Raw genomic sequence first — 13545 nt, forward strand, 5'->3', positions numbered from 1 at the left:
CAGGCATGACAGCCTCCCTGGCATGTGGTGTGGTAGCGCCGTAACATGACGGATGACTTTAATAGAAGCAGTCATATTTTAATCCAAAATAATTTGGTTAGCTTCCCTGTTTGCATAATTTCATGACAGAAAAAAAAATGCTGCCTGCCTGCCTGACACATGTATGTGCTATTTAGATTTGGCATGAACAACAGCTGTGAGACAGTTTTTCTTCATTTCTAGAACCACTTGCACTTGGATTCAATGATAAATATTGGCCTTTTTCTAATTTTCTTACAGGAAATCAATAAAGTTTTATCATGCACTTTAGGTATTGTTGGTAGTATTTTTTTCTAGGAGTGAGCTGACTTAATATAGCAGAAGCAGTTGTGAATGTAAACATTTTTTGCAAGCAGAAGATGAAATACAATGCAGCACACTGCTTACATACAGGTAATACATAGAAGCTCCTGTTTCCTCCATTACAAAATTAAAGTTGGATATGAAAACAGACTGTTCTCCAGTGAGGCCTGTCACTGTCCCTGTGGAACCACTTATCATCTCCTGATAATGGCTGCTGGCCAGTCAATGGCTGCATTCTTGTGAGTTAGGTGTCAAATATTGTCTGGAGACTTTTTTCCACAGTGCACAATCATACTACTGTGTTTATCTGTGGAAGTGAAAGCAGTGAATTCCAGCTATTACAATGCAGAAGGGAAATGATCACATGGTGAGATTCATTTACGAAACACGGAAAATCCCTCAAAAACATCTAGAAGCAAGATGAGGAACGCACTCTGAGAAGTATGAGGCAATCTACCCAATCGATACAACAGGTTAACTTTCTACCTGTTTTCTCACGTTAATCAGCATTTAATAAAAATAAAAGTCAAAAATCACAAGGTCAGACATCTGGCCTGCAACGTGGATGAACAGAAACAAGAGCACAATGAGGGAATTTCCTCTTAATGAAGGTTTTCCTAGTGCTTCTGAGAAACCATACATTCATTATCAGTTCAACTCTGGTCAACCCCAATAAACCGAGCTAACTGAAGATAAGACAGGGAGTGATGTCTCTGCCATCAAACCAATAAAACCGGATTTTACACCCCCCTTGTGCTAAAATCTTCTGTATTTCATAATCGAGACGTCTGTCTCACTTTTTAATCCCCTGCTCTGTTCATTCTGTCAAGCATCATTAACAAGAATCTATCACCGCTGTTTACATTTCTTTTCTACAGAAAGTCATGAAGTCATATGACCTTCCACAGAACCGTTGCATGAGCAGACAAGTCAGTAAAAATGCTGCAGAACAGAACAAATTTCCACTGATAAACTTGAGAGAGGTCATCTATTTGCAACAGCACAGAACTAGGTATGTAGTTCACACACACACACACACACACACACACACACACACGGGTCTTGTCTGTCATGTGTCCACATTGTGTCTATATCTAGCTGAAGTTCACACCTGGCAACAGAATGCATCTCAAATGTATCTCAAGTGGCCACTTCTGATCTGACTCCACTTCACTGCATCCATTTGATTTTATATGTAGGGCAACAGTGATCACTGCTAAACAGGAAACAAACCACACACACACACACACACACACACACACACACACACACACACACACACACACACACACACACACACACACACACACACATACGAACACTTGCATTCAGCTAGAGAACAGGACTACAGTGGCCATTTGATACCTCACCTCAACCACTCACTTTAAAACCACGTTAGAGTTGTTTCACTACATCAAATCAATTGTGGGAACACATTTACACAACACCACATGTGTTCTTAATGTGGCCTGAGTGACAATATCCCACAGATGTGTTTAGAGCCCTGCATTTGTGACTAAGGCACGATTTAAAGTGTGAACAAAGCCTCCCCCCCACCAACACCACCACAACACACACACACACATCACGTGAGGGACCCCTTGTGGCCTCTTTGTTGCGTCATGTGAGCAGAGCCTAAGTGTTGTTGGTGTCCCACTCCAACACACTGACACTGCCTCCTTTCATTGATGACTGAAAAGCTATATCTCCATCATAAAGATCTTTATTTAAACTGCTTTAGATGTCTACAATGAAAAGAAAACATGTAAATATACACTTACATGTTGAAGTAAAATGTGTGATCCCATGGGGAAAATACTATACTGCAGAGGTGGATGAAGTGTGTTAAGAAACTCTTATCAGTAAGTGTGTGCGGTAGGCGGACACAGGGAGGACGGTGCAGCAGGGTAAATGATGGCTATATTGATCTCTGATGCTCTTTTATAGCCCTGTCATGTCAGTTTAGCACCTTGGCAACACTTGCTTTAGAGGTACATCAATACTGAACTCTGGCACTCAGCAAAAGACAGATAGAAAGAGACAGATAGAGAGAGGGAACGAGAGGGCCGACAAATAAACAGAAAGAAGTAAATACCCACTGCAACATCAAAGTAAAGACTTTACTGCTCTCACTTTAAAAGTGAAGTGATGAGGATACAGACACCAAAGTTAACTACAGTATGGGTCCCTGACAGATTGTTAGCTGTATGCTAACAATTAAAGGAAGACTTCACCATAAATATGTCTTGAGTGGCAAATGAGGGGTTTACATCATGGATGTATAAAGAGAACTGGACAAGGCGTTGGAGATGGAGCCGCGTTCATTCCTGTGAAAGTTGCTCAGTGGTGTATGAAGCCAAAAAAGCCACTTCCCGCCGTAAAGAAATACCCAGATGAAAACATACTGCGCACACTCTATGGGCCCAACGCGTCCAATGGAGCATGCACCATAGAGACTTCCACCAGCCGAGACGGCTAACCTCTGGTTTAGCACCCGGCTAACTTGAACGGGGATAAAACAATTCAATCGTGCAGCTTTTCTAGACTTCTGAAATGTGATCAGACCGAGTGCATCCAATTCTAATAGTGAAACGAGTCATTTCGTGGGGGTTGTGACACTCAACAAATTTATCTGCTAATTTACAGACGTCTCTTTTACAATGTAAGTCAATGGGGAAAAGTTTTTTTGGGCCCAATAGCATCATGTGACGTTGTAATTACACGGTTTGGCCACTATGTTAAATTAGCTTCAAAGCCCAGCACTCTTCCTGGGGGCTTAGTTTACGTGAACATCAAAGTCAACTCAGAGTCATGGCGTCCATGACTCTGGGTTGACTTTGAAGTCCTTTGTGGTTGTTGCGTATATAAGCTAACTTCAGTTGGTGTCCTCCATGAAGAAGCAAGCTACAAACTTTCAGAGCTAATTTTCAAGCGTCCAGTTAGCATGTATTCGACACTCAAAAGACGTTCTAAGTGAAGTAGTCCTTTAAGAATACTCAATGTTGAGTGGTAGGCCAATAGCAACAACTCAAAACCAGGAAATGAGAAAAAAAGGAAAAATTAGCTTTGAAGTTAAGTCGCTAAATGCTAATAGGAATAAAATAAACATAAATATCATACTAAGTATATCAAGTAAATGTGAGTAGACTGTGGACAGTCTAGGCTTATCAGAAAACAAAAATCAAACTGGCTGTTCAAAATTTTTACTTTTGTTAGAGCTTGTTGTCTACTATCACTCAACAAACTGTATGTTAAAGTGTTAGCATGTTATAAAAGAAACAGTGACCTACTGACGACAACAGTGATTTTGGTGTCTACCTTCTCGTCACTTTATCTTGTAATTTAAAGGCCCTACACAGCCACGGTCCACCTACACAGGTGTATTCAATTTATCTGATAAGACCTCATCTGAGCACAGTGTAGGAGCGTACAGACTGTGCTTGACTGACATTTCTCTGACCCTCCTCTACTAGGGCAGAAAAGTCACATCTTTAAAGCAGTATTTGAATTTGGGGGGGCGCATGAGGGCAGCTGAACAACTTTTAAACACATCATTGACATATGATCCCCTTAAAGTTTGTATGGTGAACTTGTTATCGAACAATTGCCTATTTAGACGTCTAGCAGACACAGAGCTACAGAGTCAAGTGATAATTCTTCGTGGGTTCGTCAATATATGTGAACCCCTTCACATTACACATAGTCATTTCATCCCCCGTTAACGTGATAATATTGATTAGTGCAGCTTTAAAAGTCTTGGTTCATGATGTTTAGTGACCTCACATGATTGCAGCATAGCTCAAACTAAAACCTGAGGTCTAATCAGCTAGAATAAGTGAAAACACCTGTGTCAGTGTGCAGGGCCTTTAACCAACTTGACATTTCCCTGGAAACTGTAAGTGTTCCAGTGTAATGGAGGAGCATTAAGGGTTTATGGGGTTGTAGCTAGACTAGAAGTGGCACGTCAGAGGACCTTATGCCAACACACTGGAACGTCCTGGTTGCTCCTATTCATTCCATTCAAGAGGAAAGCAACGTCATCCCTTCAAGTCAGAACTACAATCTGAAAACCAAGACAAGATTTCTAAAGCTTGAGTTGCGACGCAGTTACGTAGCTTCATGACAGCGCATTGTTTTAACGTCAGTGTCGGTAGTATGGTTCTTAAATGTTGCTGAGCGTTGGCTGGATGGACATTTAGCTAAGACTTAACACTGCAAAAAGTGCAAGTTTAAGTCATTGTTGAATATAGCGTGATCCAGTCAGCTTTCAGTCAGTTTAAGTATCCTTTCATGGTTGGATGAATTTGTTGCTGCTACTATAACATTTTAAATGATGTGTATTGGAGCTGCATTATACAGTAATTGCTACTCATTTGAATAACACAGCTGAGTGCAAACACTCAGAACAATGAATGAAGGGTTTTTTTTCTCTAAATTGTCAAAGCTCCAGTGTCAGAAATGGGCTGGTACCCACTGGTCATTCTTGCACCAAGGTTCTGCTAATGGTCTCATGTGTGTTCCCATGTGTTTGTCCCCTTGCATTCATGCATGCTGCGGGTGTTCTGATTGATTAACTGACACCTGGTGCCAGATAACGTTCATTTGGAATAGATGGTTTTGGGGTTGGCTTCCGCTGATGCTCCGGTTTTGTTTGGTGAAGCAGAAAATGAACCCTGTTTGCATTATCTGATAGCCACTAAGTATCAGATTTCATCTGCTGAAAACAAAACATGCTAACATCTATTACTACAGCACCGCACTTGTACTTTTATTAACCTAGAGGTTTAATTAACTTGTTTGGATCTGTGTGGATTAATGTTCAATTATAGGTATTTTCTCTGCTTTCTCTGTTTGTTTGTTGATGTAAATTACATAACTTAACAGAATACATTACAGTGGGTAGTCTCAAACCAACTGCACTTATGTGAAAGTAAGGAAACGTGAAGTAAAACGTGAAAAGGGTGTGTGTGTGTGTGTGTGTGTGTGTGTGTGTGTGTGTGTGTGTGTGTTACTGACCGGTCACAGGAGCAAGCCACCAGCACGCTGAGCAGGTTGTAGATGATGAAGGTGAAGATGACAGCAGTGATGGTGCCACGGGGGATGGAGTAGCTAGGATTCTTCAAGTCGCCTGGTAGATAGACATATTCATTCTGTGTTTATACTATGCTCAGGTAATCAAGTCACAAACACACTTGTGCAACAACTCAACCTAACCTACCTGACATGTTAGAACCAGCCATGATGCCGGTGCAGCCGTTAAACATGACAGCGAAAACAGTGGCAAAGTTCATCGTGGTTCTTGTCGTGTAATCCAAGGTGTATTGAGCTGTGGGAAGGGATAACAACAGACAACCATTGTAGTTTATCGACATCATCTCCAAACAGCAAGTTCAATATGGGGCTGTTGACAGATATTCCTCCATACAGATGCAACGCCAGATTGCATCATGTTTTACAGTTTTTGAGGAAACCGTTCTCTACCTGTCTTTGCCGTTGTTTACAGCAGCATCTACTCAATCACAGGGAGTGGGATTTATTCATAAAAATTCCATTTCAAAGCTGAGAGCTGTGAGAGGTGACTACACACCCATATTTAAGAAAAGAAATCTTCTTTGATGAGGTTGCATGTATGCAATTGAAAATAAATATCGTATTCACCACCTCCCTCACATGACAGTTTGATGGAATGAAACATAACAACGAACAAACACCCACAAACAACCAGAGACTTTCACTGCTGTCTCCACTCAGGCCCTTTGCTCCTTACAATGTAATTAGAAATAGTCACGTGGAGAAATGAACATTAGGCATCTTAATTACAAGCACCTGATCACCTTTTATCTCTGGACTTTAAAATATTCACATTGTTCAATTAAAGTCATAACTATTATCATTAAAATGGTAACAAAATGATCATTTTCTATGTGTGTGTGTGTTTCACAAATCAGGATTATTCAAAGCTCGCGTGTGTAATAGTGCTCACATGTGCCTGCCCGAGTTACAGCAATTAGCTTAATGATCATGTGCTTGGATATAAATCCCTGCAAACAGAGCGGAGTGCTTAGTTGCATTACTGTGGACTTTCAGAAACTGAGAAAATGTACAATATCTAATGACAGATCAATCAAAAATGTCCCTTCTCTGCAGACAGTGCAGGAAAAAGATTATGTACTTTCAGAAAAACAGGCACACGGGTGGCAACAGGACAAAGGACTCGCCACCACCACAGACACTCGCGTTTCTGCTTTTATGGGTTTCATGTGTGGGAAGCCAGTGAGGGATCATGTCCTTTTTGTTGCACTAGCAGTACTCAGTACATTTTCCATCCCAGTTAAACTCTCTCTATAACACAAGGATTGTTAAAAGCTTTTTTTGAAAAGCTTTGTGCAGTGTGACAGCTTAACGGGGGAATAAATCAAAGCTTTATATTGTACATTGATTCAGTCAAAATAAATCATTAATATTATTAGGTAATGTAGTGATCAAACTGATTAGTGAATTGCTGTTCACTGTCAGGCCACTTGTGAAAAAAAGGTGTACGCGAGGTATAGCTAGCATACTCACATCCAGACAACAAGCGACAGAGTCCATCATCAACTCTGGCCCATATCCACATCCTGACTGGGTTAAAATAAGGCTGTACAAAGCTACCATTGCTCAACCTTGTCCTCCATATGCCATTAAGGTAGTCCTTATTTGTCAAAACCACTATGTTGTATATTATTTACTACTTTACTATTACTTTATTTACTGTTTTTCAGTGTCAGGACCCACTAATATGTTGTTGCTTAATTTAAGTCTGCGATTGGCCTGATGTCAACATCTCTGCCTCATTCATAACTGATGTCTAGTTCTAGTGCTGAGCTGACTGTTTTCTGAAAGCTTCAGGACGTGAAAGAGCTTCAAAAACTTCAGACCAAATAAAAATGGAAAAGTTGATTATGTTTTATGTTTGTGCCTTTGCATGCTAGACACATATTTCATAATCTGTCCTCCCAAATTTGAATCGCATTGTCCTCACCTTCTGAATGAACAAAGGAAGTCAACGCATCAGATATACACTAGGGTACTCCAAACATGCTTGGTATAAGCACACCCTGAAAGAACCTCATCTGCAGTACCGTTTTAAGATCAGTCTTCTCCAGCTTACCCCACAGGTTCCCCAGCAGCGTGTCCAACTTGAAGCCAGTGAAGTTTGCTGAGGTGGGAAACACGGGGCCTGTTCCGTTGGCCGGGTTTGGAAAACTGGGCAGGGTGATGGTACGAGGCCCAACGGCAAAGAAGCTGATGAAGATGGTGCCCAGGACAAACATGACCACCAGGAAGATGAGGAAGGTGGCCTTGGCGTAGATGTGGGCTCCCACCATGCACACCAGCAGGCAGAGCAGGGCGACGGCTGTGGCGTAGAGAAGAGACCACCAGTAGCCCGCCGGCAGAACCTGGTAGGCAGAAGTGGCCAGTGTCCCGTCTGGGGAAGGATAAGATGGGAGGGGTTACTTACAAATGACTGAAAGGATATGTTCAAATTGAATATGAGCAGGCGCATTTTGACAAAAAGCTTTTCACAGGAATAAACACAAAATCCCAATTTTTTTAAGCTGTATTTACCCAGGAAGAATTTATATTTACACAGTCCTATGCATTTACACCTAGAATTATCCCACAGTCAGTTACTGAGCAAGAAGAACATGTCTTATTTGTTATTCCACCAATATTCTGGATAATCATGGACCTTTCCATGATTTTTCATTCATTTCTATGAATTTCCTCCTGGTTTGTTAATGTAGTTTTCTAGAGTGAATTGTCTGGTTTCCTTTTAATTATGATGAAAAGCCTCCACCTAAACTAAAAAAGATGGAAAATATGTCGATCTGACAGCATTTTACAAGCTGTTAAAACTAAACTTACCTTCTGGTACTCCAAAGGTGGCCACAATTGCTTCAACCAGACCCAGCACATAGAGAGCGCTGCCGCACACATTAGCCAGGAAGAACATGATGCCGATACTGCCACCAAACTCTGGGCCCAACGCTCGGCTGATCATGTCTGAGCTACATTAAGGGAAGGTTGTTGGGTACAATGAAAGAACAGGTATGTTTTGTATTGTATAGACAGAAACCACTTTTGTGTTTGAGTGATGAGTGACATGAGTGACGTTTTTGTCTTTATTGGGTAGAGGATAGTGAAGTGGCAGACAGGAAACAAGGGGAGAGAGATGGGTGTGAGATGTAAGAAAGGTCACTGGCTAGAATCGAACAAAGGATGTTGTGGTATCCGCAGTAACCATTCAGCTACCAGGGTGCTCCTTGAGGGAATTTTTTTTATGGTTGCATTTTTCACACAAGGGGTTAGTTTCTGGTCAAGATTATAATAAGTTTACAGGAAGAGTTACGGTTAAGATTACTTTAGAGCTGGAGATTGGGTTTAGAGTCAAGCAAGGGTGTAAATTCCACTGGGGATTTGGGGAGACATGCGCTCTTCATTTTCCAAAATCCTATTTTTGTGCCTAATACTTTTGTAGTTTAAGGTTGAATTTCTAAAGAAAATGTTGATACACTCATCTTAGTCACCTTCGAATACTACCATGCGCTCAGAGCAATTTGCTTAACAAGAAGCAAAAAGGTCTTTTTTGCCTCGGGTTTCGCCTACCAGGTTATATACAGTTACCCTATGTTATTGGTGGAAGTTGCTGCAGCTAAATGCAGCCTCAGAGGAAGACTACAGGCTATGCTCAGGGCTAAAATAAGGTATTTCCACCTTCTCTGCATGTTTTTTTTTTCTCAGAAAAAAAAGGAATCTAATCTATACTTTTTATTTACAGTTATTATTATAATATTCTCCTTTTAATGTTAACCCCCTATCCCTTCCCACTTCTGAAACCAAACTTGAGCACTTTGAGTTAAGAATAAAATTGGATGGGATTACTTTGATCCAGCTTCACTTCTGGGCGCTACAATCACAATATTATGATATTTGAGCAGATGAATATTTTTGGGAGGCACTAAGTTGCCCGATTAGTGCATTTTGATCAGTGTTTAAGGTATTGCTATTATTATATTGCATTTAATTATCTACGGGAGGTCACAAAAACAACAACTGATTGCAAAAGCAAAAAAGCTCCTTTATGATACTGTATGTGTGTCTAATTGCACCCTACATGTTCATGCATGTTTTTCAATCTCAGACCATGTAGGAGTTGGGCTGTCCTGTCAGATAAACAGCATTGACTGGGATCATTTACCAAATTCCAGCAGTCATGCCGGCCTACATCCCAAATACTGCACTGAACAGCGTCCTATAGTGCGGATAATAATCAAATCAGGCTCCATTCAGCGTCATAGACAATGTATACTTGTGCTTCACTACACTACGCTTGAATGAGGAGACTCTACAATAAACACACTGTTTGTCTTTGAGTGTAGGACATTCATAAGTGTGTGTGTGTGTGCTCTCTTGATATCTTGACCACTGATGATATTGCTGATATTACGCTGACACATGTAATGGTGTGTGAAGAGGATACAGTAGGCTCCCCCAGCATCCAGGGCTCCATTGGTGGAGATGGCGCAGACTGACAATACAGTCATACAGATGATGAAGTAGGCCACCAGGTACATGGCAATAGCTTGGTACAGTCCAGCCTGACCAACCACGAACCCTGCAGGAAAGTCACACACAAACAGATCTCAGTACCAGACGGCAGCTGGTCAGCTGGTCAAAAGCAGAACTTTGGACTTGGCAGTCACATCAGTGCAGTTAAAGACGGAAGTTAAACTTTCCTGGAAAGAGTCCACACTCACAGCACAGCATGCGACGAGGAATGAGAAGCACATGAATTCACAGGATTATCATTAACAAGTCAGCAGCGTTTGTATAAATGAATTAATACATACTGGATGCACTGCGCTTGTAGTTTATAATGAATATATTTCTGAAAACCATTGAACAAAGTAAAATGAATGTGACTGTCTGAGTGCACAAAATGACTTATTGTGAAACTGGAATCACATGTTGAAAACAATTTACAGTTTCCCACACCTTTACTGTAATACCAGAAAAAAATAGTTCCTGATTTAAGTCACAAGTCTATTGAAGAGCAAAAAATAAGGATCTAATGAAGAACTTTGAGTTCGCTCGGCAAGATTTGAATGTTTTCAGCCAGTAAAAACTTTGACTTTTCATTCATACCACTGAGCCTGTTCTTTCATAAAGCCTGGTCCCAGCATGCATCTGTTACTTTTTTAAATCATAATACAAGCTTGCTCTTTAAATGTCAATAAATCTAATTTCATGATATTTTGTGCCAAAAACAAAAGTTAATGTCAATCAATCTTTGCCTCCTCTTCATAATGTTTGTGCTTTCTTTGTTGAACTCGAGTTGGTAAAAACTAATTCATACAGTTTGCTGTAAGATAATCCAGTTGGTATTATCAAAAAATGTGTGGTTTGGTTCATTGCACATGCTTGCTAACTCTTTATTACAGTTTAGTTTACCCATATCTCATACAATAATGGAATAATTCTTTGATTCATTTTTGAAGGAAAATGCCTGATGATTTGATGTTTTTGGTTGTCATACATTACAGTAAAGTGAAAATCTTTTGGTTTTGGACTGTTGGTTGAACAAAACAAGAAGTGTGAAGACATCACGTTGGACTGTGGCAAACTGTAATGAGCATTTTATAAACAAAACAATTGATTAATCGAGCAAATAATCGTTAGTTGCAGCTCTATCTCACATATTGTAATATTGTTTGAGCTTCCACTCATTCCATCAACCTCACTGAGATCTTTCTTTACAAGAAAAGATTTGCCAGACTTGTTACATTTAGCAGAGCTCCGCTCTTCTGTGACTTTATATTTTCAATATGAAAACACAATATATCCAACATGTACTTTCATAAACAAATGTGTTTATCCTCCTGATTTGGTGCCATTAATATCTAATAGATTTTCAGACAAATTTAGTAATCAACACATTTAACAGCAGATGTGAAAATCATATTCATCTTTTAAGATTTACAACAACTCTCCATCAGATACATATCTCAGCTGTGGAAGAAGTACCATAATAACCATAATGCAACACAATCCTGCATCTCATCAACTTTATATTAAGGCTCAAGGTTCATCTCATGAGCCAAACTACTTCAACTACATGAAGTTAGTATTTTGTGGCCCCTTGCCTGTTATCTCATGTTCATTTTATTGTCAGCATTCGGTTTTCTTCTCTTTGTTGTTTCTTCTGTGATCAAATACAATTATAGTTGTCATTGTTTTATTACTTCTGTTCATGTGATGCCTTTTTTTTCTAAAAACCTTACCAGCACAGTTCTTTATTAATCCACTGATGGATTACATGTTTGTGTTTTAATAGCTGTGCAAATGAATAAACTCTCTAAACTAGTTTCTGATGCCGACAACAGGTGACAGGTCAAATAAAGAAAATCTCACATCTTGATAAGCATCGTCATGTGCATCTCATCAAAGTGTGACAAGACATCAGTGTCACTTCACACCGTGTTAGATACATATTTTCCACACTTTGTACTTTCTACTACTGTGACCTTTGACTGCATATATGTATATACATATATATATATATATATGCACTCAGCCACTGTGACTAACAGTGTAATGCTGCTGTCTTCATAATGTGCTTTTATCTACAGCACTGTTGTGGGTGTCACATGATCACACCAGGACTTAAATCTCATGGGAAAGGTGATACCCGGTTTGGAAAAGCTTTAAAAAAAGCTTTTCACTTTGTTTTAGCACTGATAGCAATTTCCTGTAGATTTTGATAAAACAGATGTTTTTATTTGAAATACCAATAATAAATAAATAATATCATTTACTGGGATACATTTGGCCATGATATTGATTGTAAAATGACTGATTTTTAAAAAAATATGCTGTCCAACAACACATAAGTCTCTCCATCCACATTTATGTTTTGTCCTTAACGGCTTATAAATTTACTGCAGTTTCACATCCACAATGAAACCACTGTGAGTTCCTGTGCAGACTGGCACGTTACAGTGTGAGAATACTGGTCTCACACAGAAAGAAAGTTACTATACGTGTCCATGTGAGTGTGTTTATGTGTGTGTGTGTGTGTGCATGCACTAAGTGTGTCCACTCCCCAGCAGCTGACATCTCACGAGACTCGGGAAGGGGGTGGGGGGGGGGTGGGGGTGGGGGGAGTTGGGGGATGAGAGAGAGAGTTAGAAAATATGGCGGTATAACAGAGAACCTATCCTAAACACTGATAAGAGAGGAGAAGTGAAAGGTTTCTTCTAAGCATCTGGCCTCTTTTTTATGCTTTGACAGCGGAAATGCGAAACTTTGGTTTGCATGTCGCATCATGCTTACCAGCATCATACTCACATTGTTCACAAGAAAATGGAACTTTTGCTCTCTCTGACGTGGCCCAAGTCCACTACTTTTTTTTAACCTTAAACTGAAATCCTTCCTCTTAAAGGGATTTGACTTGTAGAAACCAGTTAATCACCTCCTCCCTATAGATACTAACACTTACAGGAAATTGCTACAACAGGATGTGTGAAACTGATCCCTCCATGCCAGTCTGTGATCCATAAACCTGTCAAAATATTAACCAAACCTGAGGATGTCTGCAACTTTCAGAATCTAAGCTGTACATTTCTGCTGTGTATAAACATTTGTTGAGATTCAAAAGTTAAGGTTAGAATTTCTCTGTTCTCCATTTTTGATGAGATAAGAGGAACTGCAAAATGTAGGTTATATATACATTTAAAACAACAAAAAAGTCAAACATTTCATTCTGACTCAGTGGATGTAGATAAGAGGGCGCTGTCTAGACTAGTAAAACCATACTTACAACACATAACGCACCAAACTTGTACTTGACATGTTGTGAACATTGAACAAGCCTCCTAGCATTCTGATTTAATCACCACTAAACCAATATGTGCACTATGATGTCAGAAAGAAGCAAGCAATGCACCAAAAGGTTGCATTTACCTAAGGTGGTTCTATTTACATCAGTTCCTCAGAACTGACAGATGCCAGAAATAAAAATGGGAGCCTGCTTTTAAGTGCAAGTGTGTGGAACCTGAAGTGAGTGTCCTTCTGCAATTCATCTGTTTCTCAACATAAATCCACTGAACTAATTAAGAAAATCAATAAAGGATCATTCATCACTTAAACTTTATTTCAATA

The 13545-nt window shown here is 39.8% G+C and overlaps 1 protein-coding gene across 1 annotated transcript in view; it reads right to left on the reverse strand.

The window, feature by feature from the left end:
* The window catches only part of zgc:153039 (uncharacterized protein LOC767698 homolog), a 65165-nt gene that overhangs the window by 50714 nt on the left and 906 nt on the right, over window positions 1–13545 (reverse strand). The window contains exons 2-6 of the mRNA XM_042413485.1: window positions 9866–10000; window positions 8251–8388; window positions 7493–7810; window positions 5561–5668; window positions 5359–5470 (exon numbers count right to left, since the gene is read on the reverse strand). Of these exons, the coding sequence (XP_042269419.1) occupies window positions 5359–5470; window positions 5561–5668; window positions 7493–7810; window positions 8251–8388; window positions 9866–10000 (811 nt within the window). The remainder of the gene's footprint in view (window positions 1–5358; window positions 5471–5560; window positions 5669–7492; window positions 7811–8250; window positions 8389–9865; window positions 10001–13545) is intronic.

Source organism: Thunnus maccoyii, chromosome 6, assembly GCF_910596095.1.
Source record: "Thunnus maccoyii chromosome 6, fThuMac1.1, whole genome shotgun sequence".
Lineage (NCBI taxonomy): Eukaryota > Metazoa > Chordata > Actinopteri > Scombriformes > Scombridae > Thunnus > Thunnus maccoyii.